Source organism: Bos javanicus, chromosome 9 (assembly GCF_032452875.1).
Source record: "Bos javanicus breed banteng chromosome 9, ARS-OSU_banteng_1.0, whole genome shotgun sequence".
Taxonomy (NCBI): domain Eukaryota; kingdom Metazoa; phylum Chordata; class Mammalia; order Artiodactyla; family Bovidae; genus Bos; species Bos javanicus.
This window is the reverse complement of record NC_083876.1, coordinates 60,300,903-60,317,487: the sequence shown is the minus strand read 5'-3', so window position 1 is coordinate 60,317,487 and position 16,585 is coordinate 60,300,903. Positions and strand designations below refer to the sequence as shown.

Here is a 16,585-nt window from a genome sequence, read left to right as displayed (position 1 = left end):
AGAGCCATGATTTATACTCCAAGACATTTTCCTTGACATCACCACTGAAATCTCGCAGTTTCTTCAAGTCTAAGCCTGTTAGTTATTGATTAAGTTTCTATCAAGTTTGATTCTTTAAGGATGGAATTCATTAGGCATGGAGAGCAGACTTTTAGTCCTTTTAGCCTGGCCCAGTGAGCATGGGGAGGAAGGCTGGTTGAGTTTTAGGAACCCAGGCTCCCCTCTGTAATGGAGAGGGTATGGAATGGCATTCATCAATGAATGCCTTCACTTGTCAGAGGTGCTGTAAAGTAGTCATTCTCATGCCCAATTCTACTTTAAATCTGCAGGGAAGCTTTGAAAAATGGTGTAATAAGAACCTCTGCAGAAAGAGCCTGAGTACCAGTATTTTTAAAGTTCTGCCTTCCCTGGTGGCTCAGAGGTTAAAGCGTCTGCCTCCAATGCGGGAGTCCCTGAGTCAGGAAGATCCCCTGGAGAAGGAAATGGTAGCCCACTCCAGTATTCTTGCCTGGAGAATCCCATGGATGGAAAAGCCTTGTAGGCTACAGTCCATGGGGTTGCAAAGAGTCGGACACAACTGAGCGACTTCACCTTCACCTTCTCCAGTGATTCCAATATGAACTACCACTGTAGAGTAGGAAGATTTTGGCATTAGGAAGAAGATTGCCCTGTGAACACCTCTGATCTTTTGTGATGTTAAAGTGACGATAAAGAGCACTCTCCTGTAGCTCCACAGTGCTGAGGACCTTTGTACTTCCTAATCCCTCTGCCTGTGTTGCCCCACCTACCCAAGGACCTCAGTGTGACTGATGGTGTGAGCTGTGTGCTAAGGTCCCAGGGAGCACTCTTGGGGCGTGATCATGGAGGGGAGAATTAGAGATGATGAGGTTGAAATGGGCAAGAGCTGATATGTCAGGCTTTATAGGCCATGGAAAGGAATTAGAGCTGGATGGCACAGGAATGGTGGTGGTCTGATACATATATATATTTAATTAATTTACTTATTTTTGGCTGCACTAGGTCTTTGTTGCTGTGTGTGGGCTCTCTCTAGTTGTAGAGAGTGGGGGCTGCTCTCAAGTTGTGGTGTGCAGGCTTCTCGTTGCAGTGGTTTCTCTTGTTGCAGAGCATGGGCTCTTGGGTACGTGGGCTTCAGTAGTTGTGGCACGTGGCCTTTGTTGCTGCAGGGCTTATGGGATCTTAGTTCCCAGACCAGGGACTGAACTCATGTCCCCTGCATTGGCAGGTGAATTCTTAACCACTAGACTACCATGGAAGCCCATGATACATATATTTTTAAAATCACTGTTTCTGATGAGCCTATTGTAGAGATGCTGTAGTCTGAATGTTTGTCTCTCCCAGATTCATATGTTGAAACCTTATCCCCCAGTGCAATGGTGTTTGAAAGTGGGACATTTGGGAGGTGATTAGATCATAAGAATGGAACCCTTTCGAATGGGATTAGAGCCCTTTTAAAGAGGGCATCAGTTAGTTCCCTAGCCCACCCACCATGTGAGGGTACAATGAAAAGATGACCATCTATGAGCCAGGAAGAAGGCTCACACCAGACGCTGAATCTGCCAGTGCCTTTGTCTTAGAATCCCGAGTCTCCAGAAATATGAGCAATACATTTCTATTCTTCTTTTGTTTTTAAATATTTATCTATTTTTGGCTGCATTAGGCACTCAGGATCTTCCATTATGCACTTGGGCATTCCAGTTGTGGCCTGCAGGCTCCGTAGTTGCTGCATGTGAGCTTTGTTGCCCCGAGGAAGGTGGGATCTTAGTTGCCCAACCAGAGATCAAATTAATGTTCCCTGCACTGGAAGGTGGATTATTAATCACTGGACTGCCAGAGAAGTCCCTACGTTTCTCCCCAGTTTAGGGTATTTTTTTTAATAGCAGCCCAAATGGCCCAAGACAGGGGATAAGAGTGCAGTCAAGAGACCAGCTCGGAGGCTTGTATAGTGCTAAGGTAAGAGGGGAGTGTGACTCACTCCAGGGGTACTACTATTATTGGTTTGAAAGAAGAGTCTTTTTTCTTAGTTTTCAAATTAAAGTTATACATGTTCATTGAAAAACATTCAATCAGTATAAAAGGACACCGAGTAAAATGTGAATCTGACTATATGAGGGTTCATCTCTCACTCTCACCTGGACTCAATTCCCATTTCCCTCCACCAAAGGCCATCTCTGTGAACAGCACAGGCTGTGTTCCCCTACCTCCCTCACTGCATTCATAATCTGTCTTAGAGTACAAATATATGTCCACATATATTTGTTATATGTTTTCAAAAATATAAATGTGATCCTGCTGTAGAGATGTCTCTGCCATTTGCTTTTGATTAATTAATGAGATGTCTTGGGAACTCTTCATTTCAGTACCCATGGAGATGCCTCAGTTGGATATGCTTCATGCTTTTCCATGAGATAGGTGAACCATAAGATACTTAATGACGACTTAGCCATTCTAACTTTTTTCTACTGCAAACAATGTTGCAATGAATGTTTCATACATACTTTGATAGGTACCTGCTGCTGCTAAGTCACTTCAGTCGTGTCTGACTCTGTGCGACCCCATAGATGGCAGCCCACCAGGCTCTGCTGTCACTGGGACTCTCCAGGCAAGAACCTTGGAGTGGGTTGCCATTTCCTTCTCCAATCCATGAAAGTGAAAAGTGAAAGTGAAGTCACTCAGTTGTGTCAGACTCTTCGCGACCCCATGGGCTGCAGCCTAACCAGGCTCCTCCGCCTATGGGATTTGCCAGGCAAGAGTACTGGAGTGGGGTGCCATCGCCTTCTCTGTGATAGGTACCTAGAAGTGGAATTATTGGTTTTAACAGGCATGCATATTTTACATTTTGATAGATGCTGCCAATTTTTGCTCAGGAAGGACTATGCCAATTTATCCTCTTTCCAGCACATTAGCACTTTTTATCCACACTCAGACATTATCTATCTCCACACTCAGTCATTATCTATCCCCACCCTCAGTCTGATAAATTAGAAATGTTTCCCTTTGTTTTACTTTAAATTTCCATGATCACTAGTAAAGTTGTTCCTATGTTTATTAGCCATCTGTATTTCTATCATGAATTATCCTTGTCTATTTTTCTGTTGAGATATTTGTTTTTCCTGTGGTTTCTAGGAGCTCTTTTATGGTATTATATTAATGCCTTGTCAATATACACATTGTAAGATTTTCTCCCAGTCTGCTTATTTCTTATCGTTGTGTATGGTGTCTTTAAACTTTTAATATTGTACTAAATCTAAAATCTCTGTGACTTCTAGGTTCTTTGCCTCATTTGAGAAGGTCTTTTTTTGACACAGCATTATCAACATGGGTAATTAGATGGATGTTTGGAGGGCTGATTGTTATAATTTATTGAACTTTTTACTAGAGAAGTTTTCTATAATATATCAGTTGCCAAAGAATCTAAAGAAGAGGGAGAAAGTCTCCCATTTTATGGAGTCCCTGATTCTGGTCTAGACACTGACATGGGTTTCCTCATTGTGACCCTGTGATTATTTCCATTTTAGAATATGGAAGTAGATGACTTGTCCAAGTCATGCAATTAGGATGTGGTAAACCACAGTCTTTGGGACACAGCAGGAACATAAATGAATATTTATTGAATGAGTGAATGAGCTGGAATTTTACCCTAAACTTGTCTGACCCAACCCAAGTTCCTTTTCCCATTGCTGCTTCTTGCTCTCCCTGTGAAAGTGATAGTCATTCAGTTATATCCAACTCTTTGTGAGCCATGGACTGTAGCCCTCCAGGCTCCTCTGTCCATGGAATTCTCCAGGCAAGAATACTGGAGTGGGTAGCCATTCCCTTCTCCAGGGGATCTTCCCGACCCAGGGATCAAACCCAGGTCTCCTGCATTACAGTCAGCCTAAGTGTAGTATATTTTTAGGATCGATTATTACAAAATGAATCATCTACATTTGGATCCATGTTCCCATTCCACATTATTGCAAAGTCAGGCACTCTGGTTAGTTGTGGAGGGGACAAAGATGGAGATTAGGAAAAGGTTGGCCTTTTAGTTTTAGACCTGGATTCTGGACCCAACAAGCACAACTGGAAGAAGAGGAGGAGATGGCAGGTGGGATTCAGATCTTATGCTGCAACGCTGTCTGGGAACAGAACCTCTTACCTGGACATTCTTCTCTGGGTGATGTGGGGAGGGGACTATCTTCTGTAGAGGGTTTTGTTTGGATTTAGGATATTTGTGACACACACAGAGTCTTGGGTGGGTGGGCAGGACTAGCTTTTACTAGCCCTTCTGAGTCTGTTTTGTTCGTTTTGTTTCAGAACATGCTTCTAGAACTTTCATCTATTATGAAAAAATAATCCATGCCTGGGATCAGAAAAAATGAACCCAGGAGAGAGCTGGCATCTGCGAAATAAAAGTTGTATGTCTGTGAGCTCAAACTGCAGGAGAAACTCAGAACCATCCCCTCCGGAACCCCTGGTCAGGCAGTGGCTGTGCATCAGAAGCTCCCAGCTGGGCCCCCTGACCTCTGGGGTCAGCCTCTCGCTGCCCTACTTGGCCACACTTCCTGAAGCTGATCTGATGCTCTGCGTACACCAGGGAGGCACTGTATTCCATCAGAGAAAATCTAGGGGCCAGAGCTGCCACCTGAAGGGAGGAGAAGTGGGATGTACTACCCTCCCGGCCAGCAGCCGACTCCGCAGCAGCAGCAGTTTGGACCCTTGAACATGGGTCCAGAGCAGCCTGGGAGCTCTGCCCGCAGCCTGGGCTCAGCATACTTCCTGTCTGTACACAGGAGGTGGGAGGGGAGATTCTTGTTTTCTTCCTCTCATCACCTTGGCATTTCTTGGGGATGAAGCAGCTGCATCTTCATACCTACATGCTATGACATAAAATATGGATGACAACGCTGGTGAACACTGGCATTGCATGACTTTATCGTTCTGTTGGACTCATACATCATCAGTGGTGATGCCATGACTGTGGGCCAACAGGTGCTGGTGGGATCTCATTACTGACCTCCAGAGGAGAGACTGGAGTTGGCACCGCTTCCTCCTGCACCCCACCCTCCCAGGGGCCCCGAGCCATCCAGCAGAAAGCACTGAACACTTCTTATAGAGCATGCTGTGATTCCACTAACTCTCCAATCTGTGAGGCTGGTTGGTTGAGTTCTGAGAATCATAAAGGTGGGGTGAATTCCCAAGGCAGGAGACACTTAGCTCCTCCATCCTCCGTCTCATGGCCAGACTCTCCTATCTCTGGCCACACACCTTCTAACAAAGGTTTCAGGTTATCAGGAGAATCAATTCGTTCCAAAGGCACAAAATCCGCACTCCTTAGCCTGCACATGGAGCCTTCATGGGCTGGCTCCTGCCTCACGTTCATTCCCTCCCTCCTGGTATCTCCTGTACTCTCTGAGTAAAGCAGATTGCCCTCCCAGTGTGACAGAGCAGCCCCCAATCTGTTGAGAGCCTGCACAGAATAGAAAGGTTGAGGAAGGATAAATTTGCTGTCTCGAGCTGGAATGTCAGTCTTCTCCCTTGGACTGGGACTTACATCATTGACTCTGCAGTTCTCAAAACTATACCACCAGCTTCCCTGGGCCTCCAGCTAACAAAAGATGTAGATTGTGAAATTTCTTAGCCTCCATAATTGTATGCATCAATACCAACAAATCATCCAGTCGATCAATCAATCAACCTGTATCTGTCTCTCTAATAAAATCTCCTATTGGTTCTGTCTCTCTGGAGAACACTATCCTGGATAACTGCCTGGGGTGTTGCAGAAGGGAGCGCAGCACTGGTAGGGGCTGGTCTATGCTTTTAGCCCAAATGGCTCCTGAGTCTTCTGTGTTCTGAGTTGGCAGAGGAGGAAATGAGGTGTGGAAATGTGAGTCAGTGTTAGGTCTTTTCTGCAGGGAGTTGGTAAAAGAGCGTGTGAAGACCAGGAGGATTAAAATGATGCCAGGGCCAAGCCCAGTTAGGTACCATTTTCAGGGGCATTCCATATTCCAGGTGCCTAAGTCACATTATCTATAACCTATGAAAGTGAAGTCGCTCAGTCGTGTCAGACTCTTTGCAACCCCATGGACTGTAGCCTACTAGGCTCCTCCGTCCATGGGATTTTCCAGGCAAGAATACTGGAGTGGGTTGCCACTTCCTTCTCCAAACCTATACAACAGCGGTGTAAAGTTGTTGTTTGTCCCCATTTTATAGATCAGAGAAAGCTCAGAGAGATCAAGTAACCTGCCCCATAGCTAAATTCTGGCTGAAGTCCCTGCTTTACAGCTGGAATTCAAACCCAGATCTTGTTGCTCTAAGGCCCATACTCCCCGCACTCTCTCTCTTGCCCATAACCATCAGCAGCCCCTGCACAATGCTTTATTGACACATCTGTTTCCTCGACGAGCCTGTGAGGACTTTAAGTGTAAGGCTGTGCATTTTAAATTTTGGATGGCCAGTATGTAGCCCAGTGGTGGTTGAGCGAACGTATGTTTATGTATAGATGCCAAAGACCAGACACTACCCATCGCTTCCAACTCCCCAGTCTGTTCCTTATTCCCTGGTGTCCTGTCCTTTCTTGTCAACACATTAATTATGAGAGACTCAGAAGCCTACATGGCACTGTTCTCCACCTCTCCTGCACCGCCCCCCCTTTTTTGTAATTTAAATTTTCTTCACTCTCCAAAGCCTTTATAGGGTCATGAACTGTACTACACAAATAGAGATTAAAAAAAAAATAAAACGACACAGCGTAAATGTAATGCTTCCAGTAAATGCTGCTGTATCTCTGACGGTTTCCAGCCATTGCTTTAGGATGAAAGTCAGTGCCTCAGGGGTACACTTATCTTCAAGGGGAGAGAGTGAAAACTAGCCACGAAGAAACAGTCCTGCCTCTTTCTGGTTGAGCAGACCTTCAGCAGCAAGTGGATGTCCAGATATGTAGGAGCAGGGGTGGGGAAGGGGACAGAAGGGATGATGCTCTTGATTCAAATGAAAGGAAAGACACTTTCATAGTGGGATGTGGGAAGTGCAGCTTTCTCCATCTCTCTGGACCTTGATTCCCTGATACCAGGAAGTATGATATTTATTTATGCCAGGAAAACAGAGGTGCTCAGTGCAGAGAATTGGAAGCCCATTCCACTCTGGACACCATCACAAGCTTATGGGAGACATGGAGTACGGTCATGGTAATGCATCCTAACTGAGGGGCTGGGGTGATGAGCTGCAGAAGAGTGAAAAGTTCTAGAACTATTTCCAAGAACAGCTCAGTTTTTTCCAAACAACATGCACTAGACCTGCTGACAGGGAGAAGGCAGACTGAGACTCCTCATTGTGCTCTAGAAGTAGATTCTATTCACACCTAAGGTGCACATTCAAAGTAGGGGAGAGAGGGACTTCCCTGATGGTCTAGTGGCTAGGACTCCATGTTCCCAATGCAGGAGGCTGGAGTTCGACCCCTGGTCAGAAAAGTAGATCCCACATATCACAATTAAAAAAAATGACCCTGTATGTCACAACTAGAAGGGTCCTTCTTGCCACAAGAACAGATGCAGCCAGATTAATTAATTAAAAAAAAATAAAGTAGGAAAGAGAATGACTGCTGCCCATCTGGGGCTGGGTGGTGTTTGAATGCTTCCCTTCTGCAGGATGTAAGAGCCTCAGTGGTCATTCCCTGCCACAAGCACTAAAGTCAGGTGGAAAGTGCAAATAACCGTTGGTTCTAAACGAACAGGTTTTCCTACAGAGAATTTTGGAATCATGACCCACCCTTTCCCCAGAATGGACGGAATAACTTCATGCCTTCAGGCAAAGGACTCTCTTCTTAACCTCTAACACCTGATGCAAAGAACAGACTCAATTGAAAAGACCCTGATGCTGGAAAAGATTGAAGGCAGGAAGAGAAGGGGACAACAGAGGATGACATGGTTGGATGGCAGCACTGACTCAATGGACATGAGTTTGAGTAAACTCCAGGAGTTGGTGATGGACAGGGAGGCCTGTCGTGCTGCAGTCCATGGGATCACAGAGTTGGACACGACTGAGCGGCTGAACTGAACTAACACCTGAGATGTTTGGACCATGGTGATTTCACAACAGAGAATATTTGCTAATCCTGTTAGATGCTCCCTGAAGCTCTGCCTCAGTGGGGAGCCCATGGAGGGAGTGGAGTTTAGCAGTTGGTAATTTGTTTTCCCACCTGGCTAATGGAGTTGGGCACTTCCAGAAGCTCAGATCCCAGCAGCTCAGCTATCTCCTGCTATCACATGACTCCATCCTCACTGCCAGACCACTCATGAGTCCAGCGTACTCACGTCATCTGGGCTGCCCGCCATTCAGTATCTCGTTTTCCCTTTACAGCAAAATTCAGACTCAAAGTGATCAAATATTCTTTTCTGGCTTAGCTGTATTTCTGCCCTAACCAATTCTAAACTCTCTGCCCTGCAATTTACTGTATCTGGCATTGGTTTTTCCTTTTCCCCATTTGCATTCATTTAGCTTTTTCACTTAAACCTATTATTATGAGATATAGATTCACATGCCTTAGTAAGAAGCAATATTCTTCATCCAGCTTCCCCCAAAGGTGACTTTCTGCATAATGATAGCACAATATCAAAACCAGGAAACTGGGTTTAGTGCCTTTTGTCTACTCTCAAAGGCATTAAGGATTTTTTAAATTGAGAGTTGAAGAACTGCATTTAGCATTATCACACTTTTAAGATTTCTTATCAGATTAATCAGGTAGCAGGTAAGGGTCCAAACAAGGGAGAGGCATGGCCTCTCTCGAAGGAAACCGTTCCGAAGGCCTCTGGCTCTATAATCTCCAACACAGGGATCAGAGAAAATCAGTTTACAATGCATAATGATATGTCTTTATTTCATCAACAGAAATGGTGTCTAGACAAAATTCAGTTAACACTAGCAATTCAATTGAGTGAATTTTTTTTTTTGCACAATAGTGTATTTACAATGAGTAAATGAAGTTTCCATTCATTAGTTCATAACAATGCTTTTTTTCTTCCCCCAAAAAAGGTAAAAATTCTTAGTTACAGAGAATAAGCATCAACAGCCATTTCATTTTTACAATAAAAACCACAAGAAAAAACCACAATCACTTAGGAAATAAAAAGACAAGCCTAAGAACTAGTACAACAAAATGATGCATTGAATTAAGTTACATTAATCGCATAGAATTTGTGTAAAAAGTATGTAGAAAAACACCTGATGTAACCTGTTACAGTCGTTGACCAGTTATGAGAGGTACAGAGGGTTATACAGGTAGATATGTGTGAAAACTGTCCGTATTGTTCGACCTGGGGAGGAAGAGGAGAGGGGCAGTAGCCCCTTGCATACACTGAGAAAACCCTGTTTTGAAAATGGCCTCTGGAGTTTGTAAGGCATAGATTGGAGGTGCACTTGCATTAGACTGGTTCTGGAACAAATTCTCACAGGCCCATAGGACCTCACAAGCAAAGGTGGCACTTGTCTTGAACGGCTCACCGTGTCTGACCAGTGCCCGAAGCTCCTGAACGCCCGTGGAAGCGTCTGAATCTCTCACTAGAAGTGGCAGGTCTTTTACGCCGGGGCGTGAATGGGCCTCTCAGCGTTCACACATGCACACTGCACTGTTAGGACTCCCGTGGAGGTCACCCCTCTGCCTCCAGGCATGTTTTGGTAGAAGACTTAGCATCAAACTGTAGGAAGAAAACCTCTCTTTGTCCAAATCCCTTCACTCTTTCCTGTCCCCACAGGAGCGTCCGGTGCTGCAGTTGAGTCTACCTGAAATGCATACTCTGGGTGCACTTCTGTATCTAAGGAGGCCACTGTGTTATCTGAGGTCAGTCCACTGGAATGGAAAGGAAAGTCAAAGTTGGTTGTCCTTTGCTGGAGAGTGAAACGCACACACCGTGTCGAAACAGGAAACCAGAGCTATGAAGGTGGGCCTCTGCAACCGAGTGGGTTTTCTTCACAACATGGCAGCATCCTTGTCATATGACAATGAAAATGCACTGATACTCATTTGCTATAAATACTATCTCCAAGGTGGAGTTTAGGAAAATACTATACACTTACTTTTCTTTGCAAGAAATGTTTTTGCACCGTCAGTCGAATAATTTATCCTCCATCTGCCACAATAGGTTTTTTTCTATGTACAAAGACTGCTTGCACGCACTATTTGTGTACAAATATATTTTATTCTGCAGCATCCGTCTTCGATGCTTGGGTCAGGAGATAGCTTGGGCAGTATTCGGCACACACAGCTTACACACAGAATGCCTCCAGGCACACACAATGCGTGCATGAATTCCAATTCCACAAAGGCTTCCCACTGAGCACTGACTTGCCAGTAATGGAACCCACAGCAAAATCCTCAATTTGGGGAAGAAAGACTAACTCATGATCCAGTGAATAGCTTTATTCTTTAAAAAAAAAAAAAAATTGTGTTTCTTTGCCTGTTTATAGTGATTTGAGGACAAAACTTCATTCTTTTTGTCCTCTTGATCAGCAACTCCTCCAACAAATGTTAAGTTCTACTGGTGCAGTTTGAAGTCATTTATTAAGTGGCTCCTAGTTGAAAACGGTTATAATGTACAGAGCTAGGGAGAAGGCAATGGCACCCCGCTCCAGTACTCTTGCCTAGAAAATCCCATGGACGGAGGAGCCTGGTAGGCTACAGTCCATGGGGTCGCTAAGAGTCGGACACGACTGAGTGGCTTCACTTTCACTTTTCACTTTCATGCACTGGAGGAGGAAATGGCAACCCACTCCAGTGTTCTTGCCTGGAGAATCCCAGGGACAGCGGGGCCTGGTGGGCTGCCGTCTATGGGGTCGCACAGAGTCGGACATGACTGAAGCGACTTAGCAGTAGCAGTAGCAGCAGGGAACCAATAGGGAGTCTAAAGAGCTTTGCAGGTTTTTACTCCTTTTGAAAGGATTATGCTACATAATCTAGCACATGGATCAGCTTGAAGGGGCAAGTGGGTTCTTCAAAGCTGTATATTTTCGCACCTTTGTCTGTTCATTTCTTCTTCTTTATTGGCAATCATAAAGCATTTAGAGAGAAAGTATAGGTTTAGACCTCTTGATAATAGCACTGGACTTCAGTGTGCCCACCTGGTTTTTAGAAGTCCCCTCATGCGAATTCTGTTGCTGGTCCCTGCCTTCCTTTTCAAGGAGAAGTGGCAGCTGACATACTAATCATCAGCCTTTTTTTTTTTTTTTTTACTTCCTTGGGAAAGCAACACAAGGATTAAATCCAAAATCATAGTGCATCTTTAAAGCAGCATACCTTTAGAAATACAGTTAATAAATTACTTGTACACTATACAAAATACCCTTCTCTACGGCAGCATCACCTCTGATGCCTGAGTCATTAGTAAGGGAACCCAGAAGAGGAGAAGCAGGTGGCCTAGTCACTTTTCCAGCTTTTTTTGTTTGTTTGTTTGTTTTTGCCATGGTTTTGTTCCAGAATCAGTATGTCATGAAGTTATTTTATTCAAGGCACCCCCAGATAACGCAGAGAAACAGACATATACAGCAAAGCATGCACCTGCCCAAGCCGGACCAATCTGAACGAAGTGAGGTTGTCTGGAGACACAAGCAGGAAAAAGGCAGATCCGAGGGGAGGACTAGTTTCAGGCAGATGTTAAGTAGCCACAGGATCACCTCCATTGTCCCTGCTGCAGCAGCCCATGCCTACCCCGGCCACTTGGAGACACAATTTCCTGTCATAAGGACCCTCCTGAACATTTCATGGCTGGAATATAAATGCCAGAGTTCCTTATATCTGTAAGGATAGAACCTTAATGGTACAACTAGATGTCACCATTCCACACAAACACTATTCCTTGCTGTTAACTTGCTTTTCTCGTTCATAAAAGACTCGGGTTTCACTAATGGATCCCAAGAAAAGGAGACAGGCTGGTTTTAAAACTCCACTTGAGGCAACCTGGACCCTGGTCCCCAGCTAGTCCTCCCTTTGAATCAACCTGGAAATAATCTTGACAAGCACATGGTTCAGACCAGTAAGAGACACAGACATGTCATGTCAACAACTGAAAAAAGCCAGTCGCTGTTCCTGGTGGACAGTGAACCAAATTCCAACAACTTGTTCAAATCTCCAAGAAATCGAAAGACGGTTTCTCCAGCAGTGTTTTTAACTGGTTCCCATGGCAGGCATGGCAAGGGTGTGGTTAGGGAAGAGGAAGACATTTGAGGCAGGAGCTGGCCAGAGGAGGCCATGGGCTGAGTTTGGGGGAGAGAAATATAGGAACCCCCTCCCCAGCTGGAAGCCAGCAGCGCAGGACAAAGGAAAGGGGGGCGTTCAAAACGGGGTCAAGATGACCAGGTGCACATGAGTGGGTACCAGGGTCATTCACAGCAATGAGCCAGTTTGGACCTGGTTATGATATGAGCAGAAAACATTCCTTTTTTAAAAGAAGAGGAGGTCACTTAAAAAAGGCAACAAGAGAGTTAAAAAACCAAAAAAAAAAAAAAAACAACAAACCTTTTAGCCAACTCTTCCACCAGAACACACACCTATGATGGATCACGGCTTTCACACTGAGTTTAAACTGGAGCTGTCCCCAGTTTTCCCCAAAGGCAAACCTCAGAGAAGCACAGAACTAGGCCAAGAAATTCCAACAGCCACAACAGAAACCGCAGCTTCGACTCAGCAGGAGCAAAACGTATCTTAGACAAGTGCACACACACACACACACACACACACACGAGAAAAAACAAAAACCCAGAGGCAGGTTCTAAAAGTGGAACTATTTTCAAAGAAAAGCCTTTTTTTTTGTTTTTTTAAACCCTACCGCATGAACCAACAAATTTCTGGCATTCATACATATTTAAACATTTAGCACTAATATTTGTACAGAAAAAAGTTAATAATACTAAAACATGTTACTATGATTTCACTTTTCGCCTACGTCATATACTAATTTCCCCTTTCACATGCAGCTTTAATATCGTCCAAACAATGGCACAAATGAAGAAACAAAACCATCTAGTCCCCACAGCCCACCACCCCACCCCCACATTAAACTGTTCGGGACTCCTCCCCGCAGCCAAGCTGGAGGACCCACAGAAGAGGGGGTGCTGACCTCTCCCCCAACACAGGCTTCAAGGGGTCTGCACCCCTTCCTGTAAACGCAGCCAGGGGCCCACATGCCCCCTGAGCCAAGGGAAGCCACTCTCTGTGGGTTGCAAGCCAACTGGTTTTGCAGCAAAAGAAGGAAATCATCATCAGGAGAGAGTAGGGAGGTGCGTGGTGGGGGTAAGGGGCAGGGAGGGCTCCTGGAAGCATCGTGTCCAAAGCCTCAGATGAAATCTGCCTTCAGACCAAGAAAATTGGTGGGAAAACCTCAGGATGCAACTTAAAGCATTTGGAGAAAGAAGGGACAAAGAAATACTTTTGTCTGCGCCAGGAACAGACATCAGGCTACAACTGTCCTGCTCTCTCCTACTTGGGCGGGGCCAGCGGCATTAACCCCAGGACAGCCGCAGAAAGGTGGGACCCCCAGGGCGATGACTCAAACCCCCTCAGGTGAGTCCCAGGGGAGGCAGGTCCGGGGCAGGGTGGCCAAGCAGCCAAGTCCTTTGAAGGAGAAGTTCCTACTTGTCCTATACATCCAGAGCAGGCAGAGGCCTGGGGCAGTGTTGAAATGAATGGGACTTACTCCCTGTCTAAGAAACCAGTTCTAACTTGGTATCTAGGAGCCAAAGCCTGCTGAGTTCCGGTATAACATGACGATTCCCGCTGTTTCAATGCACTTTCCAGTGAGATGTCCAAACTCTTTCCCCACTTAGAAATCTGAACATCAACTCTGAACTCTCTGCATTTTAACTTTGCTTAGGAAAAGGTGGGGAGGAGGTGAGATATAAAAATATTCAAGCAGATTATTGTCTACATCCTAGGATGAATTCATTATTTGGCAAGATTGTTTTTCTTACATAATTATCACCTGAGTGCTTTTTTTTTTTTTTAATTAGCTGTTTTACTTTTTGAAGTAAGAGCAAAGAATATACAGTTTACTTGAGTTATACTGAAGTGACAACTTCATTTAAGAAAATAGGTTTGACCCAAAACTCAGTGCAAGTGGCAAAGTTGACCTTGACTGTACAGTATCCGCAAAAAAAAAAAAAAAAAAAAAAACCTATGATACTCAACTGGCACCGTCTGACAGTGCCCAAATCAAACTAAACCAACAAAAAAATAAAAGGTCTGAAATAAAATGTCAAAGAAAGCTTCCAACACTGAATTCTGTCCATAAATAAGCACAACTTCAACTGTGAAGCAAGAAAAACGACCAGGTTAACAGTTACAAACCGGTTCTAGCATCAGAGACAAAAGAAGAGGAATGTTGGAACCTGTTTATAAACGAGAAACCAAGTTTCCAGTTTTAGGATGAGAAAATTGAGGCATGCAGGACTTTTGCATATGGAGAGAGATAATATATTTCATATATATTATATATATAATATGTACAGTCTAGCTATAAAACTTTGATGTGTATAGAAGCTGTCTTCCATGAAAAAAGTTGAACATTCAGAAGAAATTCCTGAGATAGGGTTTGTGACATGGGCCACTGAGAAAAGAAATCCGTGGTTGGGTCCTAGAGGTGTTATAATCTATCCCTGTAAAGACTGAAATGAACCCACAGACAGACAGCGTTGCCACTGTCGTCTTTCCTTGCCTGAACAAGGGGTAGCACCATTGTGAAGGTAACTATATGTTGCTCCTGCTTGAAGGGAGGAGAGAATACTAAGAAACAGTATTGCTGCTAAGACCGCTGTAGTGTGCACCAGATTCCTTCTCGGTTCTTCCAGACGACAGACGAACAGCACCGCAGCCTGACCCAAGGACACCTGTGTGGGAGAGGGCTGAGAACTCGGGGGCAGGCCGTCACTGGGTGTAATCTTTCCTGGGTTGTTCATCCGTTGTACACTTATCAGTCATTTCCTGGCAGAAGTCCACGGTCACCGTTTGGCTCCTGGGTTCCAGGGGAGGCCCTCTCTCAGAGAAGGTCCCTGGGTCAGTGCCTTCCAGCCTCCGAGCAGAAGTACAGTTCTCTGAGGCGTTGCTGGGGGCCCAGGGAGGGCCGGGGGCCGCTGCCCCCTGCTCCAAGCAGCAGGGTGCACTTTCCCCCACCGCGCACTGAGGGGCAGCAAGGTTCTGCTCCACGCTCAGGGGCGTGGGGTTAATACTGGGGGCTGTGGGAAGACCCACGGGTCTGAGGACAGGGCAGTACCGATGCAGGGCCTGGATCTGCTCGGGGCTCTGGATGTCTCGGCAGACTTCCTGGGAGAGGCAAGAGAAGTTGTCCAGCAGTTCTCCCATGCATGCTTTCAGCTGATTCCTCTCTGACAACAGCTTCTCTTTCTCACACACCTGGATAAGACAGGAAAAAGAGGCATACTGAAAAGCAGAGACATTATTTTGTCAACAAAGGTCGGTCTAGCCAAGGCTATGGTTTTTTCAGTGGTCATGTATGGATGTGAGAGTTGGACTGTGAAGAAGGCTGAGAGCCGAAGAACTGATGCTTTTGAACTGTGGTGTTGGAGAAGACTCTTGAGAGTCCCTTGGACTGCAAGGAGATCCAACCAGTCCATTCTGAAGGAGATCAGCCCTGGGATTTCTTTGAAAGGAATGATGCTAAAGCTGAAACTCCAGGACTTTGGCCACCTTATTCGAAGAGTTGACTCATTGGAAAAGACTCTGATGCTGGGAGGGATTGGGGGCAGGAGGAGAAGGGGATGACAGAGGATGAGATGGCTGGATGGCATCACTGACTCGATGGACGTGAGTCTCAGTGAACTCCAGGAGTTGGTGAGGGACAGGGAGGCCTGGCGTGCTGCAATTCATGGGTTCGCAAAGAGTCGGACATGACTGAGCGACTGAACTGAACTGAACTGATCCAGCCTGAATGGGAGGAGCTGATACCCTGTGTTCTGTGGGGGGTTCCTACTTCAGTTTTTTGCATCCTACATTAGAGTGTAACTCAAGAATGACTGGGGCTTCCCCAGTGCCTCAGAGATAAAGAATCTGCCTGCAATGCACGAGCCACAGGAAACATAGGTTCAAACCCTATGTCAGGAAGATCCCCTGGAGGAGGGCATTGCAACTCACTCTAGTATTCTTGCCTGGACAATCCCATGGACAGAGGAGCCTCGTGGGCTATAATCCATGGGGTCGCAAAGAGTTGGACATGACTGAAGCAACTTGGCACGCATGCATTCATGAATGACTAGGTCAGAATCTAGAAACTTAAAAGTTCCCTATCCATATTTTTGCCATATCTTCCATCTGAGCAGCCCACTGAGATGTGCCAGCATCCATGACACCTTCCCTGTGGCAGTTCTTCATCCTTTTCTGAGGCTTAGCTAAAAAAGTGAAAGTTGCTCAGTCTTGTCCGACTCTTTGCGACCCCATGGACTATATATAGTCCATGGAATTCTCCAGGCCAGAATACTGGAGTGGGTAGCTGTTCCCTTCTCCAGGGGATCTTCCCAGCCCAGGGATTGAACCCAGGTCTCCCCCATTGCAGGTAGATTCTTCATCAGCTGAGCCACCAGGGAAGCCGTG

At 45.5% G+C, this 16,585-nt stretch overlaps 1 protein-coding gene across 7 annotated transcripts in view; it reads right to left on the bottom strand.

The window, feature by feature from the left end:
* Window positions 1-3,800: 3,800 nt before the first annotated feature.
* The window catches only part of BACH2 (BTB domain and CNC homolog 2), a 398,641-nt gene continuing 385,856 nt past the window's right edge, over window positions 3,801-16,585 (bottom strand). For all 7 annotated transcript variants that reach the window (XM_061427805.1, XM_061427804.1, XM_061427802.1 and 4 more), the window contains one exon: window positions 3,801-15,391. In XM_061427805.1, coding sequence (XP_061283789.1) covers window positions 14,906-15,391 — 486 coding nt within the window. In that variant the 3' untranslated portion in view covers window positions 3,801-14,905. The remainder of the gene's footprint in view (window positions 15,392-16,585) is intronic.